Raw genomic sequence first — 24,138 nt, forward strand, 5'->3', positions numbered from 1 at the left:
TGACTGGTTCCTTCATTGCTGTCCTCGGTCCCTCATCAGATAGTTACCAATAATAGTCAACAAACACTAACTAGAGAACCCCCTCTGTGCCTTCAAAACTAAGAAGCCTAACTGTCCAGAAGGGACCCAGACTTTAGATACTTGTATTAATATTATGGTATTTGTTCATTTGTTCCTTTGTCCATTCATCCACTCATTCATTCATCCACTCTCCCATTCATTCGTAAATATTGTGGAGCTCCCTTATGGGTCAAGTACCTGTTCTTTACATTTGAGAAACAGTTAAAAAACAAAACCAAAAACAATCAAAGACACTTGCTCTCGTGAAGTTCATGTTTTAGAAGGCGGGTACTGAAAATAGTGCCCCTAACAAATAAGTATATAGCACATTTGAAGGAGAAAAGTACTATAAAACGTGAAAGATAGAATGGGGGGGAGTCGCTGCAGTGTGGTGGGAACAGGTGGCAGAATGAGGTAGGTGATCACAGTTGGCCTCCAAGAGAAGGTGATATTTGAGCAAAGATGCGTAGGAGGTGAGGAGCAGGGCAGGCATCTCCGGGGAACAGAGGTCCAGGTATTGGAAACCAGCTAGAGCAAAGGCTAGGAGGCACTGCTGTGTTCTGTTCAGTTCAGTTCAGTTCAGTCGCTCAGTCGTGTCCGACTCTTTGCAACCCCATGGTCTGCAGCACGCCAGGCCTCCCCGTCCATCACCAACTCCCGGAGTTTACCCAAACCCACGTCCATCGTGTCGGTGGTGCCATCCAGCCATCTCATCCTCTGTGTTTTGTGCTGTAGGCATAAGCAGAGAGGATGAGGATGCAGGCTGGGACCCCTAAACCTGCCTAAGTCAGGGAGGAAGTGTCCTTAGAGGAGGTGACACGCAGGTGTTGCTGGCCAAAATCTTGGCTTTCTCTGCCCATCAAAGCTGAATTAAAAAAATGGAGAGAGTTTGGAGGAAACTGAAAGGTGGCTTTAATTCTCAGCCGGTGGAAAGGAGAACCCAGTAGGCTCATGCCTCAAGAACTGTGCCCACCGCCCCCCCCCACCCCCGCCCCGCCAAGCCATGAGGAGTCTAGGGGCTTATATAAGGCAAGGGCTCGCAGTCAGGAGTCGGTGATGAGGAACAGAGGTGATAGGATCTTGATTTCTTCCTCTTGCATTGTTTCAAAGACAGTCGTAGCCTGGTGTCAGTAACCCAATAATTGAGTCTGGCATTTTGGTGGCTCTATGGCCTTCTTTCTGATACATAACTACAAGGGGAAGGATGTTGAAAAGGTAAGCACCAGATACAGGATATATTTAGCATAGACTCAAGAGAAAAAATGTGAATTGTAGCTCTTGCAGAGTTACGGAGCAGAAAAGCAAGCTTCGTTCCAGACATGCAGAGTTAGGAGCAATTAAAGTAAAAAAACTAGGAATGTTCAAACCTGCTCACTGTTCTATCTATTTTCTTTGTTCTCTGGAAAGGGAAAGAGAAAAACTCATTCCTCCTTTTTCATTTCCACTGTAACACAGGCACAGACTTGAAGGAGAAGCAAAAGCCTGCCAAGTGGGCGGGTCTGTGAAACGCCTTCTGAGTGGAGGGAACAGCATGTGCGAGGGCCTAGAGGAATGAGAGACGGTGGTGAGTGGGCTGGGAGAGTTACAGGAGGCTCAGCTTTTAGCTTGGCTTCTGTTTGTCAACCCTCAGGGAAGGCAGACCAGGAGCTCCAAATGTGTGGCGCTCATTCAAGCACACCATTGCCATCCAGCACCCTTCATGAGGTCGGTTTCCTCTCCCTTCATCAAAGAGAAAGCAAAGACCAGAAAGGCTTGAGTGGGTTTACCAAGGACACACAGGCAGGTAGGGCTGAGAAGACTGGAACCAGCAACCCCCCACCCCCAGTCATCACTCCAGTGCTTCCTCGTCAAACTGCCTGTCCTGCCCTCGGTTAACCCACTGCAGCCTGCTCGCAATTGTGGCCTCAGAGGTTAGTAGCTCACTTGTGCTTTAATTGAGATTTGCTTGCTGATGTTGCCAAGTATTCAAATCACCTGACAGTCCTGAGGGTCTACCCAGGCTCAGACCCTCGCCCACTTCCCAGAGCCCCCTCCTCCTTGCGAGTTCTCCAGGTGACGCCGATGCCTCCAGAGACTGAGAGCCACAGCTCCAAAGTGTGGTTCTCGTAGGCGTGGGGGCTGCTGAGCCCCACTCCATAATAGTTCAAAGAAAGGCCATGTTATTCTCAATTTTTGGAGGAATCTGCATGCTGTTTTTCATTGTGGCTATGCCAATTTACACTCCACCTCTGGGTTTATTCAAAGAAAATGAAAACACTAATTTGTAAAGATACACGAATGTTCATTGCAGGATTACATATAATAGGCAAGATATGGAAGCAACCCAAGTTCCATCAGTGGATGAATAGGTAAATAAAATGTGGTATACACACACACATACACACACACACAACACGGAATACTACTCAGCCATAAAAAAAGATGAAATCTGTCCATTTTTGACAACATGGATGGACCTTAGGGGCTTCCTATGTGCCGCAGTGGTGAAGAATCTGCCTGCTAATGCAGAAAACACAAGACGTGTGCATTCGATCCCTGGGTCAGGAATGTCCCCTGGAGGAGGAAATGGCAACCCACTCCAGTATTCTTGCCTGGAAAATCCCATGGACAGAGGAGCCTGGCTGTCTGCAGTCCAAGGGGGTCACAAACCAGTCAGACCCGACTTAGCAGCAGAGCAGGCATGCACTTGGATGGACCTTGAGGGGATCATGTGAAGTGAACTAGATGGAAAAAGACAAACACTATATGATTTCACTCATAGGTGGAATATAAGAAACAAAAAACAAAAGAGATGGACAAGACCAAACCAAATGAAACAAACATGTAGATACAGAGATCAGAGTAAAGATTATTAGAGGGGAAGGATGGGAATGGGGTGTGAGTTAAGGGTATCAAGTGTGTGGGGATGGATGGAAACTAAATTTTTGGTGGAGAGTACACAGTAAGTGTATACAGAAGTTGAAATATAATGTTTTACATGTGAAACATATAATGTTATAAACCAATGTAACCTCAATTTAAAGTAAATAAATAATTTTAAAAATTTTGTAAAAAGAAAGGCCATTTAGGTAATTAAGAGCACCTGAGGGAGATCCCCTTGGAAAGGACAAGGTGGAGGTTGTTGCCCTTGAAACCATCTGCATGCTTAAAAGCAGAGCGCGCAGGCCCAAAGCAGTAAGCAGGCTTACTGAGAGGAGCACGCGGTGGAGAGGTCTCTGAGGCCCCCAACGATTAAACAACTTTGACCAGAGCAGAAATGAGTGGAAACAAGGAGAGCGGTAAGAGCATGGTGGTTGGGTTGGGAGCTATGGATGTGGACTGAGACGGGGCTTTACCTGGACCCCCCAGTGGGGTGTGGCCAATGATGGACTTTGGGGCTTATGGATTCCTGATAGTGAGTGCCAGGCTTTGAGGGTGTGTGTACCCTTCCAGCAAGCAGCCTCAGGAAGGGATGGTTAAGAGGGCAGTGGAGCCTGGGGTTTGCAGACTTGAATTTCAAGCCCCCCTTTACCATCCTGCTGCTGCTAAGTCGCTTCAGTCATGTCCGACTCTGTGCGACCCTATAGACAGCAGCCCACCAGGCTCCCCCGTCTCTGGGATTCTCCAGGCAAGAACACTGGAGTGGGTTGCCATTTCCTTCTCCAATGCATGAAAGTGAAGACGCTCAGTTGTGTCCAGCTCTTAGTGACCCCATGGACTGCAGCCTACCAGGCTCCTCCATCCATGGGATTTTCCAGACAAGTACTTTCCCATCCTACTTGTTTGAATTAACCTCCTGCCTTTGAGTCTCCTGTTTTTAAGCTTCCTCCTTTAAGCCTTACCTGTAGAGTGAGCCTAATGGTGGTACCCTCCTCATTTGTTATTTTTGTTAGTTACTCAGTTGTGTCCAAGTCTTTGTGACCCCATGGATTGTAGCACACCAGGCTTCTCTGTCCATGGAATTCTCCAGGCAGGAATACTGGAGTGGATTGCCATTCTCTTCTCCAGAGGATCTTCCAGATCCAGGGATTGAACCCACGTCTCCTGCATTGTAGGTAGATTCCTTACCCTCCTAATAGAGCCACTTTGAGGATTAAATCGGGCGGTGTATACAAAGAACCCAGACAATAGCCTGGCTCAAGGCAGTACCCAGTGTAAACTGTGGTTGAAAATGTTGTGGTTTCGAAGGGCCTGTGACCCCCAAAAGCTTACACCATTCATACTCAGGCTGGGTATATTAGGGGACTGTGTTAAATTCAACAGGCTATGATAAATTATGTCCTCATTCACCCAATCTGTAAATTGTGGATAACTCTCACCTCCTAGCAGCCAGGATTAAGTGAAAATAAAGCTGCATGTGGCTGGGGCTTCTGGGCAGTCACTGAGCACTCTCATTAGGTATGTGGCCTGGGTTGAAAATGCTGGTCTAAGTTCATCTTATTTTGGTGCATGCGCTTTCTCTTTTTTTCCTTGATTAAGTTAGCTATGCTTGCATCTCTCAAGAACTATCTCTTCATTTTCTTCTAGTGTAGTCTACCAAAGTCTAGCCAGTGTGTGTGTGTACCACATGGGTGTAGCTGTGTTCCAATAAAACTTTATTTACAGAAAGATGAACTGAGGGTACTTCCCTGGTTCAATGGTTAAGACACCACTCTTCCACTGCAGGGGTCATGGGTTCGATCCCTGGTTGGGGAATTAAGATTCCTGCATGCTAAACAGCCAAAGGGGAAAAAAAAAAATGAAGTGGGGTCCTAGTCTATAACTCTACTAAATTCTCTTGTAAAGCATCTGTTAATTCGTTTATGTCTTCCAAGTAGACGTTAGTAATCTGTAGATAGTGTTAACTCAAATTTCCTATTTTTAACTCTAATTTCTTTCCTTGCCTGATATTTTTGGCTGAGACCTCTGGTGAAATGTTGGGTATTTTACAGTGACCATGGGCAACCTTATCTCTTGTTCAGGATTTCAAACCCTTTGGTTTCTCAGCTAAGTTGGAGGCTGGCTTTTTGCCTGAGAGATGTCTTATGTTAAAGAGGTGGCTATTCATTGTATTAAGTTGTTTAAATCAAGAATGGGTGTCTAATTTTGTCAGATGTCTTTATAACATCTATAGATCAAGTGACTTTTATTCCCTTAGGATCTACTAATGAAAAGTTAATAGAAGTCATAGAATTGAATTTCCTTTCTCAATATGACCCCACATGGTCGAAAGGTTATTTTATTATGCTGCTGGATTCTGCTTGCTAGGTGCTATTCAGTTTTAAGTATTGATAATCTAATCATTTGTCCATAGATTTGTCCATAGTTCTTCATATAAAATTCATCAAGTCTAAATATCATTGTTTATTTGATTATGAAATGCGGATTTTCCTTTTCTCTAGTTTAATAGCACTGGAATAATATACTCCTTTATATATATGATGAAATTTCCTTATGACACCCACTGGACCAGATATTCTTCAAGAGACCTAACTCTTTCATAATGTCTATGGAAACTGATTTGCTTAAGATTTTATTTCTTATCTGGGACTATGAATAATTAACTACATTTTTAAACTAGATTATCCATTTTTTCCAGACTTAATCATACCCATTAGAATAGTGCAAAATAGTCTCTAGTTCATCTTATTTCAGTGCATGTGCTTTCTCTTATTTTTCTTGACTAATTTAGCTATGCTTGTGTCTCAAGAACTGTCACTTTGTTTTTTTCTACTATAAATTAATCATGCAAATATCCCTCTGCATAGTTGGGGCCTGTTCCCATAGTGGTCTTTACACTGGAAGGGCTCACATTGGAGATAAACTTATTTAGCTATTTATAATCTAATAGAGCCTTAAATTGGGCTTCCCAGATGGCTCAGTGGTAAAGAAACTGCCTGTAATGCAGGAGACTTGGATTTGATCCCTGAGTTGGGAAGATCCCCTGGAGAAGGAAATGGTCACCCACTCCAGTATTCTTGCCTGGGCAATCCCGTGGACAGAGGAATCTGATGGACTATAGTCCATGGAGTTGCTGAAGTCAGACACAGCTTAGTAACTAAACTGCAACAATAAAGCCTTAAATTAGCTATACCTGCATTTTAAAAACCTACTTAAATATAGAAAAATTCATAAGCGTACAGCTTGAGCTTTGACATGTGGTTACAGCCATGTAACCATCACCCTATTAAGATATGTTAATATCATCTCCCCAGAAAGTTTCCTGCATCCCATTACAGTCAATTTCCCAACCACCTCTCCAGGGAGCTACTGTTCTGACTTCTGTCATTACCAGTTACTTTTAGTTGCCCTATAAGTAGAACTGTACGGTATGGACCTTGTCTGGTTTCTTTCACTCAGTTGGCTTTAGCTTTTAAAGGTGAACCTACTTCCTCTGATTAGTGGTGTCTGTCCTCTTCCACCTGTCACTACTTGCTCTGATTAGCAGGTCCTCTGCAGTAAATCCAGCCCCTCTAGCGGGAGAAATTGGTACTGCCTGTTGAAGTGGAGATGTGTGATGGCTACAAGATTCCAGACTGGGAGTTATTTCCTTTCAGTATATTGACAATAGCATATCACTAACTTCAGGTTTCCGCTGTGGCTAATACCAGCTTTTGATCTATGGTTCCTTTTAAGATAACTTTTTTCTTGGCTGCTTTTGAAATGTTTCTTTGTCTTGTATTTTTTTGTTGCTTCACAAAGAAGCTACATATATATATAATTATATAATTTATCCTAATTTGCATTTTTTAACCTTCTTGATGCCATGCTTTGGTGCCTGGTTATTTGGCACTGATGAAACATCTTATTCAATGAGGCTTTAAATTTTCAATAATTGTATTTTAACAACAGGCGATCTAGACTCTCCTGTTTCCTTTAGATCTATCATTTTAACTTCTAATTTTTGTCAAGTTTCAGGCTTGGCTTTTATCTCCTTGAACAGAAAAGCAATGTTTTTACAGCTGACTCCTAGCACCTCAAGTCGAGTTGGTCTTCGCTGTCTCTGCTGGTTTTAGCTCATGCTGCTGATTCATGTATCTAGATTTTCTGTGTGCTGGATGCTGTATTTGAAAAGTCATCCTCTTGAGAAACCTAAAACCTCAGGTATACTGCTCCCAGAGCGTTTGTTTTCTTCTGTCCAGGGACTTTGAGTCACCAATAGAAGAGAATGACAGTGCTGTTGGATGAAGTTAATCCAGCTTCAGAATTTGAGACTTCTAGGGCACATTATGTGACGTGAATGTGCACAGACCAGCCTGGAGTCTGCTAGCGCTGGTTTTCTGCCAGTTCACTCTCTTCCCAGGAGTTCTGGGCTATTGTCAGAGGGCTCAAGTTTAAATCTTGGTTTTACTATGGGACACTAGAAGTTCCTTGCTTTCATGGAGTTTCAATTTTACTTCCATTTGAGGTAAGTGTTAGGATTCCCTGGTAGCTCAGCTGGTAAAGAATCTGCCTGCAATGTGGGAGACCTGGGTTCGATCCCTGGGTTGGGAAAAGCCTCTGGAGAAGGGACCGGCTACCCACTCCAGTATTCTGGCCTGGAGAGTTCCATGGACTGCATAGACCATGGGGTTGCAGAGTCGGACACAACGAGTGACTTTCTCACCTGGTATGAGTAACTGGTGCCCAGACAGAGAGAATTCTTCCAACATCCTACAGTTGGTGAGTGGCAACAGAATCTAGACTTCTCAAGGCTGTTTTTACTTGAGTTTTCAGTTTTTCCACTTGTATTTAGGGATCTATACCCCCCATACACCTTGCTTCCCATGCACATAAGGAAGACTTGACAATCTTTATCATTATGTACTAGTTATTATGTAGTAATCTTAATTAGTACATTGAGAAGGAAGAATCTCAATTAGGTTAGGGTACTGAGACCAGGGAAAGCTGGTGCATGGCGAGGGGAAGGAAGGCCAGATGGCAGATCGAACTAGAAGGGCTTGTAGGGTACTAGAGAAAGAGGCAGAAGTATCCTCATATAAATGGTATACCCATGTACTGGCATCCCAAATGAACAGGAGACTAGCTTCCTAGTTCATTCCCCATATTCATTCCCCATTCTCGATTTTTACTGTTTAAGATCTGTCTTTCGGCTGTTATCAGAGGGCGCCAGCTGGGCTGGTTCTGAGATTCTGCTTTTATAGAGGTCCCCTGTGTATGCTTTGGGAGGAAAATGGTTTAGAGGTGAGAAATACTGAAACTACGGGTATAGCCAAGACATGAGAGTGTGTGTATCCCGACACCAGACAACTTAGGGCTGAGATTTAGGGACATTGTGGCCTTTGTGGAACAATGTCAGTCACAATAGACTTTTCTTATAGAAAAGACCAGTCTTGGTGGAGGTCTGACTTCTTGGTTTTCCCTCAGCCTTGCTGCGTACTCACTACCTTATCAGAAAATACATTTGCCAGGAAAATATACTTTTTGCAGTAACTTGCCTTGGCCCCTGCCTGAGAGCTCTAATTCCAGCCAGTCTCACTCCCCTAGTGCCTGTTGGCCACACTGACCTCCGGTTTCTGCCCCAGCCTGATCCCTGTTTCCCGTGAGCCTGAGGTCCCCGACTGAGGACTGGAAGGACGCTGAGGGCCACCCACGTTCCTGGAGGACAGCGTGACCTTCTCACCCTGAGTTGAGAGCCCCATTGCAATGGCCCTGTTACTTCTAGGGGATGGAGCTTGGGCCAGAGCAAAGCTTTTGCTTGTGAAACAAGTGTTAGTCTAAGAATAAGAAAAATGTGTTCAATTTCTATCTAAACATTATGTTTCTAATAGCGGTGAGAGAAGTTCTCTGTATTACTGATGAAAGGTTGGCTTCCTAAGTCAAGACTCGGTATCTGTTTGTCCCATGGCTTCATCCAACTGTTGCTCCATCTTCCATAGCTTACAGTCTCCGGTCATGGCTGATCTCTTCACTGAGTCAGCCGCATCCCTGGGGTTGTGCCTCTCCTGCTAGGTACCTGTATGCCCAGATGGTGTGCTAAGGACATGATGATGAAGGCTGACCGGGGCGGACACTGAACAAGTAACAAAACTAAGTGCCATCACAGAGAAGTATAGGTTGTCATGGGAATATCACAGGCAGACTAAAGACGGTTTAGAGAGGTTGGCAGAGTGTCCAGTATTTTGAAGTGCTGGTCCCACAAATTGTAAAAGAAGTAACAAGGTTTTGCATATGTGGGGGGATGTAATGTAGAAAAACTTAGAAGATGGCATTTGGTGGAAGGTGTGTAAGTCTAGATTCTTAGAAAAAGGGATCTCAGTGACTGAGGATATGAGGATTATTTAACAATGAATGAGAGGCAGTGGTCAGCCTCACATTTTCATACCTCCTGGCTTCTTAATATCTGATTTTTTTTTATTCTTTGACACTTTACAAAGGTGTGCAAAGTCTTATCCAGCATTTGGACTTCTTTTCAGACAGAAGGTTGGGCTGAATAGTTAAAGGTTCAGAACGTATAGTCCGAGGAACTTTGTTAGAACTGCAATTACTCAGGCTCCACCCCCAAACCCCTGAAAGAAAGTCCAGTGATGAGGACCAGCATCGCATCCTTACAAACCCTCTAAGTGATTCTGGTGGACTTTAAAACTCGAGAACCACGTATCTTGCCCATGGTTTCTGGTGATGGATATCCAAGGCAGCTGTCACTGTGAGCAGGTCGAAGGTGTTTACAAGAGGGATACAGAGTAGGAGGATGAAAGAACTGAGTTCTGAGCATCTGGCATGACCAACGTGGGGGGGGAAATGGAAAAATAAAAGGAATGATGTTCTAGAACAAGCCTTGGCAAACTTTTTCTGTAACAGGCCAGATAGTAGCTATATTAGGCCTTATGAGCCATACGGTCTGTGTTACAACTATTCAAATCTGCTGTTGAAGTGCAAAGGCAGATATAGATAACATATAAACAAGTGACCATGACTATGCTCCAATAAAACTTTATTTACAAAGACAAATGGAAGGCTGGTTTGCTCCCTGGGCAGTAGTTTACTTTCCCCTAGTCTAGCAGAATGACTTAAGGTTTTGGTTTGTTGTTTTTATTTTTGGTTTTTGTTTTTAGCAGCAGAATCCCTTTTCTTCCTTAGAACTGTATAAAGCAGGAGTCACTCTGAAGAATCCAAAGCCTACCTCTTCAATTTCTCCTTTTTCTTTAAGTGGACCCTAAGGTTCTTCCTAAGAACACATATGAGTGACACTTAAGTCCAGTGCTCCCACGTCTGAGCTTGGGCCACTTCGGCATTGCCCTCGAGTGAGCAGGTAGCCCTTCCTCAGCCAATTTGGGCCTGTAAGAGGTGTGGCGGTAAAAGGAACTGGGGGCCAGCCTGAGATCATGCCTGGGCCTGAGGTTCAGGAAGTCTCCTTTGCTGCAGTGCGTGGTTTCTCTCTGCAGGTTCCAGGCAGCCAGCTGAGGCCAGTGGGAACACCCAGAGTACGAGTGGCCCATCAGACACCCCCCACACGCCCTGTGTCCAGATGAGGGACCAGGCCCTCAGATACCGCAGCATCCACACCCAGCTGATGGAGATGGTGCTGACCTTGCAGCAGACTGTGGAGGATCACATCGTGCGGCTGACGACCAGACCTCAGCAGCAGGACCTGGCGCTGGAGGAGCAGTGGCACGGTCAGGCCATCAGGGAGCAGGAGGCGCTCCTGGGTCGCTTATTGTTCCAGATCGTCAGCTTCCTGCCGGCTGGGGCCCCAGGCAACCAGAGTGCCCAACCGCCTTGCACGTCCATGGACTCCAGGGGTGATGTCGGAGGTGGGCAGCCGGTCCAAGCAAACAGGCAGACTGGCCAGATGTTCTACCAAGAGAGTGATTTTGAAAATACAGTTATCAGCTATGACCTGTCCAACCGTGGGATTGACATCTCGGCCTTATACCACTTGAGCTTCCGGGACTACGACACCTACCAAGGAAACAAATATCACAAGGACAAGAACACCTTGGTGAGGATGGGGGACAGGCTCGAGGGCCCCCATCACAGGGATTTACTGAGTCCTGTGCCAAGAACTGTGCGTCCTCATTGATTCTTCCCAGCCCCATGGAGTAGGTGCTATTGTCCCCTGTAGGTGAGGGGGTGGGCACAGGAAAGTTGACAAGCTGGGTCTGGTTTCCCCTCCTGTCCTAGCTCTTATCTACTGGGAATCACTGTGGTCACTGTGGTAAGTGAACCTACCCTTGTGGAACTCAAGTCTAGTAACAGATCTCAGCCATTGGGGAAACAGATGTGAATAACGTTCCCAAGAGCACCAAGGGGCTGCCTGCTTTGGAAACCATCAGGGAAGATCGTTTAAAGGATGAGTCCATCAGTCAGGTGATGGGGGTAAGGGAAGGGTCCTCCAGGAAGGAGGAACAGCATGGGTGGAAGCCTCAAGGTGAGTAGAGCTTGGAGTGATTGGGAAAGGAGGCCTGTGCGACTTGAGTAGAGATGGTGAGCACTCTAACAGAGGTATGGATGGGATCAGGCCATTGTAAGATGTTGGGATGTTATCCCAATGGTGATGGGATCAAGAAAAGGCTTCCAGCAAGGGAGGGTCCCAACAGTTTTCCAGCCAGAGGGCAGGGGGCCACAGTAGCCTCCCCTTTCCTTCTGTTCCCACCCAAGGGATGTGTGGCCAATGGCCATCTGCTTTTCTGGGGCCCAAATGAGTCGGGTATCCTGATCGGCCTCTGAGGGGCCATGCCCCTTCCAGGAACTTGAAGGGGCCCTTCCATGGATGTGGAGATGGCAGAGGTGATACTGGCAGGGACTGGTTAAGGAGCCAGGCTCTGGGGCCAGATGCTGCTCATCACCAAGGTCATGTGGCTAGTGTAGTTTATTCAACCTTTCTGAGATTTACTCTCTTTCAGCGGGAGAGCAGAGCATTTTCTCAGGAGTTGTGAGAATTAAGGCAATTGACATGAACCACTTAGTCTAATGTCTAGAATATAGGAGCTCAGTGAATTATGGCTGGTACATAATATAATGATTACTACTTATGTTGTGGGTTGGCCAAAAAATTCATTCAGTTTTGAATAAAAATAAGACACTTTTCATTTTCACCGAGAACTTTTTTGGAGCAAGGTACTCACTAACTGAATGGATTTTCTGGCCAACCCAATATATGGCTCTAAAGAGGGAAATTTGCAAGCTGTTAAGATTTGGGAGAATTTGTGGAATTTTTTCTGATATTAAGGTTGTCAAACACAGATTTTATTGCCTCATGGAGCAGGGAGACCTCCATTTGGGCTCATCCAGATGAATAATTATGACCTGTTTAAAGGGGTCCATGGTGGGCAGGGCAAGAGGACTGACCTTTGATTCCATCTATCTCCAGGGCTACATCAACCTTGGTACCAGTGAGAACAAGCTCTGTACTGATCTTCTGGCTGAGAGGGTAAGCCACGTTCCAGCCTGTGCTGTGACCCACCTTCAGGCCCAGGTCCCCCAAGAATGGGTCTTTTAGCACGTGGTAGACACAGGAATAAGACTTAGAAGTTTGAGGAAGGGAGTGGGGAAATAGCTTCTAGAATAGCACGTCTAACCTGCTGACTGGCCTTGCTGTGTTGGGAAGTTTTCTCTGGACGGGTGTGTGGTGGGTAAGCTGCCAAGGGAGAGTCTAGATCAAATGTAGGGTTGGGGAGGTTGTCAGACACTTCCCGGGGGAGATCTAGTTGTATAATCTTTGACACGAAGACTGAAGCCTCCGTTCATCAGGGAGCATGTAGCATATATGCCCATTTCCCTCTGGGAGGCCCTGTGTTGTAGGGGAAACGCCCATGGGCATCCTAGGAGTAGGATGAAGCCTCTTGGGCATCCCTGGTCTGGCCGTGCTCACACTCTATTTGTCCACAGTTGAGTCAGAGTGACATGACCTACGTTGATGAAGATCTACTGCAGTACGCTGATTGGAGAGGGCAACCATTGTAAGTAGCCCCTGGACCTGGGGTCTTCTGGTCTACAGGCACCCGTCTGCATCCAGGGAAAGACTTCCACGTTCTCTGCTGGGTGCCTCCCTATTGTGGGGGTAATGACTTCTAGAAAATGCCTAGTGTAGACTATCAGAGCAGGCAAGCTGGTGTAGTAGAAACAGCACCGCTCTGTCATTCAGGAGACCCGAGTTTTTGTCCGTACTCTTCACGTCTGTGTCTCCTAGGGGGTTGACAGCCTCAGTCCCCTGTTCACCCTGTAAGGACCTTGAGGTTGCACGCTCTGCTCTCGTGAAAAGACTGAAGTCTAGGCTGTGGGGAAAGCCCAGGGCCGATCCTGGAACGACCGGTCTGTCTGGGTCTGTTCACAGCCTGCGAAAAGAAGTGGCCCGGTTCCTGACCTTCTACTGTAAGACACCTGAGCCCCTTGACCCAGAAAATGTGAGTCTCTTCCCAGCCTTCCTGACACCCTGGTGGAGGACCATATTCTTGGGTACCTCTGCATTTCCAGAAGAGCCTCTCAGAGTCGGGGCAGGGTGGAGGCCAGTGGGTCCTCGCTGAGGAGACTCCCCACGGGGAGGGAGACGGGGAACCGATCTCTCTTACGAGGATTGGTTTTCAACTTCTGCCTTCTGTGTATCTTCTCCAGGTGGTCATTCTAAATGGCTGCTCCGCTGTCTTCTCTGCTCTGGCCATGGTTCTGTGTGATCCAGGGGGTAAGTCAGTGGGCTCTGCGCTCCCTCAGGGACACAGCCCCACGTGGGCAGGCGCGCATGGGCCCTGGGCCCTGAGGGAGAAGAGGGTCTTGACTGAAGACCTTTCCCCTGAAGCGCTGGGGTGCCTCCTGCACCGATTAGAGCATCTTCCTACGTTTTCTGCAGGAGTGAGGGATTTGAATTCCCATTTAATATGGGCATGTTACAGGCCTCCAGTCTGCCCCAGGAATGGTGACATCTGGAGCCAACTCTGTCTAGTATTAGTCGGACTTTTGGTCTCAACCCCAATACAAAGAGCCCTAGTCAACTGGCTTAGGCAATACAGATGTTCTATCTCTTCGACACACAGCAAGTTGTGTGTCTCTGGGGATTCCCAGGTGGTGCTAGTGGTAAAGAACCCGCCTGCCATTGCAGGAGGCTTCAGAGACTTGGGTTCAATCCCTGGGTTGGGAAGATCCCCTGGAGGAGGGCATGGTAACCCACTCCAGTATTCTTCCTGGAGGGCCCCACGGACAGAGGAGGCTGGTGGGCTATAGTCCATAGGGTCACAAAGAGTTGGACATGACTGAAGCAACTTCAACAAACAAACAAAAACACTGAAATAAAAAAACTAGGTTCTAGATCAAGTAAAGCTTGAGAGATCTGTTCTTGGTTTCCTTAACAATGCCTTGGAACAATTTGAAATAAGAATCTCAGATTTCTTGATGAGCCTACTGCATGGTGCTCCCAAGATGGCCAGTTTCACTGGAAGGAGTGGGTCCTTGATTAGCTCATCAAGGAGGCCAAATAGATGGAAAGAAAATAACACATTAAGTCACCAAGCCCAGGAGACCTGAGCCACGTAGAGAGATGAGAGCCCTCTCTGTGTGAACCCTCTCTGCCTCCAGTGTCGGCCTGGAGCTGACAAGACTTGCTGATGATTCATGCTCTACCTGCTGCAAGCCTAGCTTGAGTCCCTGGATTCCAAGTAACCTGCAGCAGTATTCTCCCCTTTTCTCTTCTAGTGTACCCACAAAGAAGAAACTTAAGGGTTTTGTTTTCCTAAATAACATTTTTAAGAGTGGATTGTATATAGAGCACTGGCTTATCATAGCTCAGATGGTAAGAAATCTGGCTGCAATGCAAGAGATCTGGGTTCAATCCCTGGGTCAGGAAGATTCCCTGGAGAAGGAAATGGAAACCCACCCAGTCTTCTTGTATGGAGAATTCCATGGACAGAGGAGCCTGGCTGGCTACAGTCCATGGGGTTGCAGAGTTGGACACGACTGATCGACTAACACTCACACTTATATATACAGAGCCTGCGCTGCAAAGCACTCACCCCCACGTAGGAGGGATTACACAGGAACCTTCTCTGAGGGGTGTGTTGCTGCTGATCTAGGGGACTTCACTGGGAGACCCTGAACTAACAGCACTGTCTCTCTGCTTCCAGAGGCCTTTCTAGTCCCCACCCCCTCCTATGGGGGCTTCGCCTTTAGTACCCACCTGTATGCGAAAGTCAAGCTGGTTCCTGTCCACCTGGAGAGTCAGGTCAGTGTGGGCCTCCTTCCCCTGTTCAACTGACCCAGGCAAGGGAATGGTCTAGGCATTGCCAAGGTGGAGGTTGGTCTTGCTTTTCTCCTGTATAAGTTATGGGAGAAGGATGGAGAAATTGGGCCAAAAGGGCATGTGGGACTAGTCCCCAGGTATGAAGGGAAAGGATTGTTCAGGGTTTCTAGGAATGAGGAATCCAGGCCTGGAAGCTTCCAGATATGTGGTTCTCAGGCTGAATCTGTCTTCCAGGTCACTGAGGCAAACGGCTACCCCTTCCAGCTCACTGTGGATAAGCTGGAGCACGCCCTGCTCAGGGCTAAGATTGAGGTGAGGTGGGAACCGGGTCTTCAGAGTGGGCACTGCTGCTCCGGAAAGGGGCTGAATATGGAGACAGTGGGATAACTTGTTCACCAAGACAGTGTGGGTGCCTTCTTCAAAAGAGGCAGTGTCCCAGGGCACATCCCCCAAGGAGCCCTGAGCCTGGCTGTGGGCCCCCAGAGCTTCCTCCTGTTCCCCTCTGCAGGCTCCATGATACTTGCTCCTCCAATTGCCCACTGAGGCCTTGATGAGGGGTCCGATCCTACTCGGTGCCCTGGCCTTGACCTTCAGCAGAACTTGATGTGGAGGTGAAGGATTTGTGTTCACTTGGTTATGCTTGGTTCTTTTCAGGGGAAAAAGGTCAGAGGTCTTGTGCTAATCAACCCTCAGAATCCTCTGGGAGATGTCTATTCCCAAGACTCCATGATGGAATATCTGGAATTTGCCAAGAAGTATGACTCCCACCCCCTTGAGATGAAGTCCGTAAGAAGGGTTCCCATCACTCACAGTCAAGGAGTCAGAACTGGAAATAATATACCCTAAGTGTTCTCACTGTGTAGTATACTTTGTGCAGTCATGGACAACTAACTGAAATGGACGTGAAGTAAAAGGCACCCACGTGCTCACTGCTTCAGACTTTGCCACTTCCCTTCTCGCCTTTGCCTGTGTGCACATACCCATGTAATAGTCATGCACCCTGTTACTTCCCACCCCCCATAGCATAAGCTCTTCCTGCATCCATTTCCCAAACTCCTTGGCTTGAGGTGCCAAGGAAGGTGAGTCCCTCTAGAATTTTCCTGTCCCTGTTTCTAAGAACATGTTAACATCAGTTATTAATATCTCTGAAGTCTGGAAATAGCCTTCTTAGGGTAGATGATCTTCCATGGTCTAGAAGAAATGTGTATTTGAACTTCATAACGAATCCAGACCAATTAACGGCGGCACATGGGGACAAGAGAAAGAGTGCTGGGGGTGCTCTCCATGCCGGCTCTAGTATGGACTAGGGAGGGATTAGCTTTCTAGCTCAGAAATCAGTTTCTTCCTATGAAATAGAGGTAACAGTACAGCTTCAGAGCACTGCTGGGAGAATAAAGGAGACGAGGCAGGTGTGCACTTAGCCCACTTCATATCCCTGTTTGAACCAGACCCTAGGTGGGAGCTCTTTTTAAAAAAATTTTTTTGATTGTTTATTAATTGCACTGGGTCTTAGTTGTAGCACACAGGATCTAGTTTTCTGACCAGGGATTGAATCTGAGCCCCTTGCTTTGGGAACAGGGAGTCTTAGCCACTGAACTACTGGGAAGTCCTGGGAGCGCCTGACTATACCAGAGGAGATGTCTCTGGGACGCCCAGCCGCTACCACTAGTCTCTACTTGACAGTTGAAGCGTGGGGCCAGATATTCTCATGCATGTCTCTCAGATCCTGTTCCTTTCTAGCACCCCAAAGTCAGGACAGAAGGTCCCCTCTGGTGAAGGAGAGACCCCCTTCTACCTTACCACACCTCTTGGAAAGTTTGGATGGGCTTCTGGGGCCTTAGGAATGTCTGGTCTGTGTTCAGAAAAACCTAACAAATAAAGTGTGAGTTACAATTAGAGAGAACCTAGATAATCGTTCTCTTTCACCCAACCTGCAGGTACAACCTCCACGTGATTGTAGATGAGATGTACATGCTGTCTGTGTTTGATGAAGCCATCACATTCCACAGTGTTCTGAGCATGAAGAGGTGAGTTGGTCTCAGCGGGACTTGGGAACGAGAACCATGAAGCTCCTGCTTTTGCAGGGTGAGTCCATGGGCAGTGCACTCCTTTGGCTATGAGCGAAGAACTGAGCTTAGAACCTCCAAGAGTGTGAAAGTGAGCAAAGCATCATCTGTCCTCCAAATGTCTTCTCTAAATGCCACTTTGTACATGAGATAGTTTAAGAAGAGGGTAGAAGGAGCATGGTCAAGTCAAGATGAAGCCCTACAGAAGGTCAGGGCTTCTTGATAAGTAGTGCACAGGGAAAGAAGAGAAATAGAGGAGAACTTTCTTAAGGGTTGGTATTTGGCCCTAGGACAGGATCCAGCAGGCAAAGCAAGAGAAGAACATGCCTGGTAGACAGAACAGTTTCACCAAAGGTGGGGCAGAAAGAAATAGGTGAACACATTTTAGAAATGTTTGGAAAGTCTAGAAATGGTGGCCCACTTGTATGAGGAGCCAACTGCCAAGAAGGTGGCTTTGGACTTGCTGTAGGAAGACCCCGAGCCAGGCTGAGAGTCCTTGAGTACCTTCAATGGGCACTTGAGAGGTCTCCCATCTGGTTCCACAAGGATACCTTTTGTTGACTTCCTGGCTTAACTGGGGTAACTGTGTCTTGAACTTTGGGTCCCCAGGCCCTTCTGTCTAGGAAGGCCCTCAAGGCCACTTTCATCTTCCCTTCATAGACTGCATGCCATCATCCTTCAAGTATTTCTCCATCATCTTGACTCTTTCCTTTCTAGTTTGCCTGATCCCAACAAGACCCACGTGATCTGGGGCGCCAGTAAGGTGAGCCCCAGCCGCCTGTCCTTGGGTAGGGAAGGAAGTGGAGCCAGAAGAAGGCAGACCAACCGGGCATTCCCTTCCCTTCTTCTCTTCTCTAGGATTTCTGCATCTCTGGCTTCCGCTTTGGCGCTCTGTATACCCACAACAGGGAGGTGGCCTCTGCCATGAGCTGCTTTGGCTACCTCCACAGCATCTCTGGCATCGCCCAGTACAAGCTGCATCAGCTGCTTCAGGACAGAGGTACTGAGCCCTGTCCCAGGCTGGACCTCATGGCCACCGGGAATTTCTGGGTCTGCATGGGCCTCTGACATGCCTTCAGTACACTGAGACCCTGTTCACTGTCTTGGGTTTAACAGTGGCAGGATGGGATGTTTATAGGAGGGCAGATGCAGCCGGGTATAGAAAGAAGACAGAGGTGCTGGTCTAAAACACTGACCATCTGAAAGCTTGTGCTCTGCCTGCAAAAGGGATAGTCAATTGTACTCTAGGACTTGAAGGTGGGAACTTCAGAGATTGGTCTTTACATGAAGGTCAATTTTTCCTCCCGTTCAGGTGGCGCAGTTGGTGAAGAATTCGCCTGCCAATGAAGGAGATGCAGGTTGGATTCTGTGTTAGGAAGGTCCCCTGGAGGAAGAAATAGCAACCCACTCCTGTATTCTTGCCTGGAAAATTCCGTGGACAGAGGAGCATGGCGGGCTACAGTCCATGGGGTCGCAAAGAGTTGGATAAGACTGAGCACTGAGCACAAACCTGGCCTATTTCAGGCAAAGATTACCAAAGAACAGCCTGACTCTTCAAATGTGATTTAACTTCATCTTCCAGGGTGGCCAAAGGAGAGGCTGTTTGGGCAGGCTGGTGCTGCTATATCTATGGCACCTGAATTTACCTTCCCTCTTAGATCTTAAGTGAATGCTGGCTTCAAAGAGAATTTCCCACCTTTAATGCCATGGTTCAAACTTAGATAAGAGCTCCTTTTAAAAAATTCCCTGTCATTGAGCAGATGCCAGGCCCAAGGATTTAAACTGAGAGCAGGGATACATGAAACAAAGTTATCAGATAATCTGATTTAGAAAACAATCTGCTTTCAGCTTTGGGTGGAGAAACTGGTAGACAGGAGAAATCCAACTGGATGCCTCCGTGCAAGGTGTCAGGCCTTCTGATATTTGGTGGAAACCAGATTCCCAGCTTCTTGAACACTGGTTCTCAATCTTGGATGCACGTGGGAATTACCTCATGAAGTTGCTCAGTCGTGTCCGACTCTTTGCCACTCCATGGACTGTAGCCCACCAGGCTCCTCTATCCATGGGATTTTCTAGGCAAGAATACTGGAGTGGGTTGCCATTTCCTTCTCCATGGGATCTTCCCGACCTGGGGATCGAACCCGGGTCTCCCGCATTGCGGGCAGACGCTTTACCGTCTGAGCCACCAGGGAATCTCTCCTGGAGAGTTTAAATACCGATTTGTAGGGAATTAGGGAATTTAGTCATTCAGTTGTGTCTGACTTTTTGCAACCCCATGGATTGTAGCCTGCTAGGCTCCTCTGTCCATGGAATTTTTCAGGCAAGGATACTGGAGTGGGTTGCCCTTTCCTTCTCCAGGGGATCTTCCCAATCCAGGGATCGAACCCGGGTGTCCCACATTGCAGGCGGATGCTTTACCATCTGAGCTATTAGGGAAGCCCAATGTGTAGGCTGAATCCACAAAGATTTTGAGTTAGATGTCTGGGGATATAATCTGGCCCATTAGGCCTTTTAAAAGCTCCCCAGGTGGTTCTAAAGTGCTACCAATGCTGAGAATGGTTGTGCTAGGGTCATCCCCAAGCATAACGAGGTTCTTCACAGCCCATTTGTTAGGGTCTAAAGCAGAAGGTGAGGGAACTATGAGTAGCAGCTACTTGCCCGGTTGATAACAGCGGTATCAACCCCATTTAGGGGACACCTCAACTTCTTGCTTCAAGGGTGTAAATTCAAACATAACCTTATTACACAACTATTGAGAAGCCCAGCATCCCCACCTCGCACAATGGAAGTGGTGTCGTGGGTGGTGGTGTTTAGTTGCTAATCGTGTCTGACTCTTTGTGACCCCATGGACTGTAGCCCTGGGATCCTCTGCCCATAGGATTCTCCAGGCAAGAATACTGGAGTGGGTAGTCATTCCCTTCTCCAGGGCATCTTCTCTACCCAGGAAACAAACCCGCGCCTCCTGCATTGGCAGGTGGGTTCTTTACCACTGAGCCACCAGGAAAGACCACGTGTTAGGTATGATCAGTTCAAATACGATGCAGTCAGTTGGGTAGAATCAGCAGGCATGAAGCCCAGGGAGGAAGCATTTGGTCAGGAGCCCTCTGGCAGATCTCAGCCCTGAAGTATGTAACAGCTCTCTTCCTCCATCCACTCAGAATGGATTGACAATATATACCTGCCCAGTTATCACTTCCGGCTGCAGGAGGCTCACAGGTATGTCACTCGCAAGCTAAAGGCATCGAAGGTCCCTTTTCTCAATCGTGGCTCCGGCCTCTATGTCTGGATCAACTTGAAACAGGTGAGCTCTGGGAGTGAAGACAGGTGTTGAAGGGCAGATCTGCCGGCTGGGTCTTGAGCTCAGCTCTGTCCGTCTCTCCTCCCCAGTACCTGGACCCATGCACATTTGAGGAAGAGCTGCTCCTCCATCGCCGCTTCCTGGACCACAAGCTGATCTTATCCCCAGGCAAGACCTTCATGTGTAAGGAGCCTGGCTGGTTCCGTCTCGTCTTTGCAGCCAGGCCCCACCTGCTAAGAAACGGTGAGTGGAGCTGACCTGCCGGTCCTGGCATCCTTCACAGATGCCCCCGCCACTCCTCTGTAACCCAGGAGTGGAGTCGCCCCTTATTCACCTTTTGCAGCCTACATAGCTCCAGTCCTTCTAGGCCCTCTGTTACCACTTTCATACCTTTAAGTCAAAGTGAAAGTCGCTCAGTCATGTCCGACTCTGTGACCCCGTGCACTGTAACCCATGGAATTCTCCAGGCCAGAATACTGGAGTGGGTAGCCTTTCCCTTCTCCAGGGGATCTTCCCAACCCAGGGACTGAAGCCAGGTCTCCCACATTGCAAGCAGATTATTTACCAGCTAAGCCACAAGGAAAGCCCATACCTTTAAGCTCTTTTGCAAACGAGAAAATGTTAGGCACTTGAAGCATATTATACTTTTGGTATGTCAGGTCTGTGTCTGTCATTGACGAGGCACTGGGACTGTAAGCTATCCAGAAATGGAGCTCTGCCCACACAGAACTTGCCAGCTACTAGGTGAGATAGATAGCGTGTGATCTAGAAGTCCCTGTATGCTATACTGTGGAGCTGTGATTCTCCTCTGAAGGCTACAGAAACATGACAATCATTTTATCTACTGCATCTCAACACATGCAGGTCACTGTTCTACCCGCTGGGCACATAGCAATGAATATTTATGTTACATATCTTTTGGGCTAATGTGGAAAATAGACCGAGGGAAGGGCCACTAGAGGCAGGCAGAAAATAATGAGGCCAAGGCTATAAGCTGCTGCTGCTGCTGAGTTGCTTCAGTCGCGTCCGACTCTGTGCGACCCCATAGACGGCAGCCCACCAGGCTCCCCCGTCCCTGGGATTCTCCAGGCAAGAACACTGGAGTGGGTTGCCATTTTCTTCTCCAATGCATGAAAGTGAAAAGTGAAAGGGAAGTCGCTCAGTCGTGTCCCACTCTCAGCGACCCCATGGACTGCAGCCCACCAGGCTCCTCCGTCCGTGGGATTTTCCAGGCGAGAGTACTGGAGTGGGGTGCCATTGCCTTCTCCAGGCTATAAGCTAGGTGACAGGATTTGATTTTGAGTCACGAAGGTAATCTAGCAGGCAGGGGCTGGGACAGTGAAGCCAAAAGAGCCATGGGGGATGTGGCAGGAAGACTTGGAAATCTATCCCCCAAAAGGGAAGGCTCAAGTTCAGCATCCCTGAACCAGAGGTTCTGTGGTGGTCTACTGGGACCTGCATGTATCTGGGGCGCATGTGCACTCCCGCTAAGCTTTCCTGTCTTCATTTGGACCCTCTAGCCATGCGTCGGTTCCAGCAGGTGCTAGTGGAGCAGGTGCAGGAGCGTACAGTGAAGCAACTGGAGGAGGCAATGAAGGAGGAAGTGCCTACCTCCCAGCCAGAGGCTCCAGCCAGGCCCGCTCTCAGGAAGTCCTGATGTCAGTCTTGGATCTGGAAGGCTGGGCGCTCACCTGGAGCTGTGACCAGTGGCTCCTCCAGGCATGAGTGCGTTTGACCCCACCATCAGCCCCCTTAAGCATCTGTCATTTTGGAAGCTTTACATCTTCTTAGTCTCTACGAGCCATTGCGTGTGTGCAAAATGTTTTTATGGGAATTCTGGTGGGAAAGCCTAGAGGAGGAATAAAGGGAGCTCTCTGGGTCCCTGTTTAGGTGGGTTAACTTTTATATTCTGTATCTAATAAATTCCATATTCTTTAAATTGCAGGCCTGTTTTATTTCACATTCTTCATATGACCTTTTGGGAGCTAGATTTTTAAACTTAATTTTTAATTAAATTTAAATTAAATATTAAATTTAGTTTTGAAATTCTAAAGCAGGTAAAGCAGGTTATATGTGAAGAATACTTTCTAGGGCAGGCCAGAAAGGAAGGGAAATCATGATCCCCAATTGGCAGAGCATTTTCTAGGTATTGGATGCAGTGTCCCATAGGATCCTTACACGATCACACTCACCTTACACATGTGTGGCTACGTGGTAGAGTGAGAGTATAGTTTAAAATGTTTCTGCTTCCAAATATGAGTTCTCTCCATTTTTGCCTTTTTTAAAGGCTTTTAAAATGAATCTCTGGTGATAAGCCTGAATGAAGTCTTCCATTTTCATCTCTAGGGTTTTCAACTGTTCAAATCATACCTCCTGAGCATTTCTCTGCAAAACCTTTGCACATCTGAGCTTTGGTCTGAGCATCGAAGCAGTGAAATGGGCAGAGTGGGGACTACCACGATTTTATAGATGTTGGAAGAACTATTAGCAGCCACTGATGGCTTTGATCAGTCACTTGGGTTTGGGATCATCCTCACTCTCTTGGGCAGCTTTGTGGCCCACCAACAAATCCTGATTCTTCAAGACTTTTTGACACCAGGCAAGTTTCTTTAGAAATAAACTTGATTAGTAGACACAGAAAGAGTTCATGCAACTAGAAGAGATGACTTTCCTTCTCTTTAATATTTATGTCTCTTATTTTTCTGTTCTAATTTCATGGCCTAGACCCTCAAGTACAGAGTTGAATAAAAAAGTAAAAACATTCTTGCCTTGTTCTCAATCTTAACAGGATTAAGTTCAGTCTCTCATTCATAAGTATAATGTTACTGGAAATATTTTTCATACTGCCTTTACCAGATAGAAGAATTTCCTTCAATTCCTAGTTTGCTGAAAGTTTTACCATAAATGTGTGTTCAGTTTTTACCAGATGTTTTTGCCTGTACCTTTAGAGATAACATAATTCTTTTAGTTATTAATGTGATGAAATTATATTCATTAAAAAATGTTACAGCAACATCATAGCCCTGCAATAGCCCCATAGAGTCATGATACATCACCTTTTTATACATCGTTGGATTTGGCTTTGATGTTAAAATTTTTACATCTATTTTCATGAAGGATATTGTATTATAATTTTCTTTCCTGGTATTGAAATGAATTTTTTGATCAGTTAATTTAAATGTTTATCAATTGTATTAATATTTTCCAAAGACCCAACTTTTTATTTCATTGATTTTTTTTTTTCCCCCTATGTGTTTCTCTTCTGTTTCATTTCTACTTTTTATTTCCTTTTTTAAACTTTGGGTTCAATTTGTTATTTTTCTAACTTTTTAGTAGGGAAGATTAGATCAAAAGTTCTAAGCTGTTTTTTCTAAATATAAACATTTAAAGTTATTGATTTCTCTCCAAGCATTGCTTTAGCAACATCGCATAAATTTTGATAAGTTGGGTTTTTATGATCATTCAGTTTTCTACTTTTCCTTGTGATTTCTTCAGTTCTGTCGCTCAGTTGTATCCAACTCTATAATTTATTTAGCAAATATTTAGTTTCCAAATATCTGGGGTCCTTCAGCTATCTTTGTTAATGA

At 46.6% G+C, this 24,138-nt stretch overlaps 1 protein-coding gene and 1 long non-coding RNA gene across 3 annotated transcripts; one reads left to right on the top strand and one right to left on the bottom strand.

Moving 5' to 3' along the window:
* Positions 1-5: 5 nt before the first annotated feature.
* LOC129627602 (uncharacterized) lies at positions 6-3,045 on the bottom strand. Its single transcript, XR_008702638.1, has 3 exons — positions 1,827-3,045; positions 1,428-1,603; positions 6-789 (listed from the first exon to the last, which is right to left on the bottom strand). It is a non-coding gene; the product is annotated as an uncharacterized LOC129627602 (long non-coding RNA).
* ACCSL (1-aminocyclopropane-1-carboxylate synthase homolog (inactive) like) lies at positions 1,597-22,490 on the top strand. Of its 2 annotated transcripts, none has more exons than XM_055546926.1 (15): positions 1,597-1,624; positions 10,404-10,960; positions 12,332-12,391; positions 12,850-12,920; positions 13,295-13,364; positions 13,573-13,639; positions 15,072-15,169; positions 15,422-15,499; positions 15,842-15,942; positions 17,125-17,214; positions 17,971-18,016; positions 18,112-18,253; positions 20,412-20,554; positions 20,641-20,794; positions 22,072-22,490. In XM_055546926.1, exons 1-15 carry the CDS (start codon positions 1,612-1,614, stop codon positions 22,206-22,208), a joined length of 1,827 nt encoding a protein of 608 aa, XP_055402901.1. In that variant the 5' UTR covers positions 1,597-1,611; the 3' UTR covers positions 22,209-22,490. The 2 variants fall into 2 exon arrangements, with proteins under 2 accessions (XP_055402901.1, XP_055402900.1); XM_055546925.1 differs by lacking the exon at positions 1,597-1,624 and adding an exon at positions 3,187-3,338.
* The last annotated feature ends 1,648 nt before the right edge of the window (positions 22,491-24,138 follow it).

This window comes from Bubalus kerabau, chromosome 15 (assembly GCF_029407905.1).
Source record: "Bubalus kerabau isolate K-KA32 ecotype Philippines breed swamp buffalo chromosome 15, PCC_UOA_SB_1v2, whole genome shotgun sequence".
Taxonomy (NCBI): domain Eukaryota; kingdom Metazoa; phylum Chordata; class Mammalia; order Artiodactyla; family Bovidae; genus Bubalus; species Bubalus kerabau.

Bases quoted from the DNA above. Each gene is read 5' to 3' on its own strand.
- ACCSL (XM_055546925.1), top strand. From the start codon at position 3,317: ATGAGTGGAAACAAGGAGAGCG. The intron at 13,640-15,071 runs GTAAGTCAGTGG...CTCTGCTTCCAG, and splicing joins GGTTCTGTGTGATCCAGGGG to AGGCCTTTCTAGTCCCCACC. The intron at 18,254-20,411 runs GTACTGAGCCCT...CCATCCACTCAG, and splicing joins TCAGCTGCTTCAGGACAGAG to AATGGATTGACAATATATAC.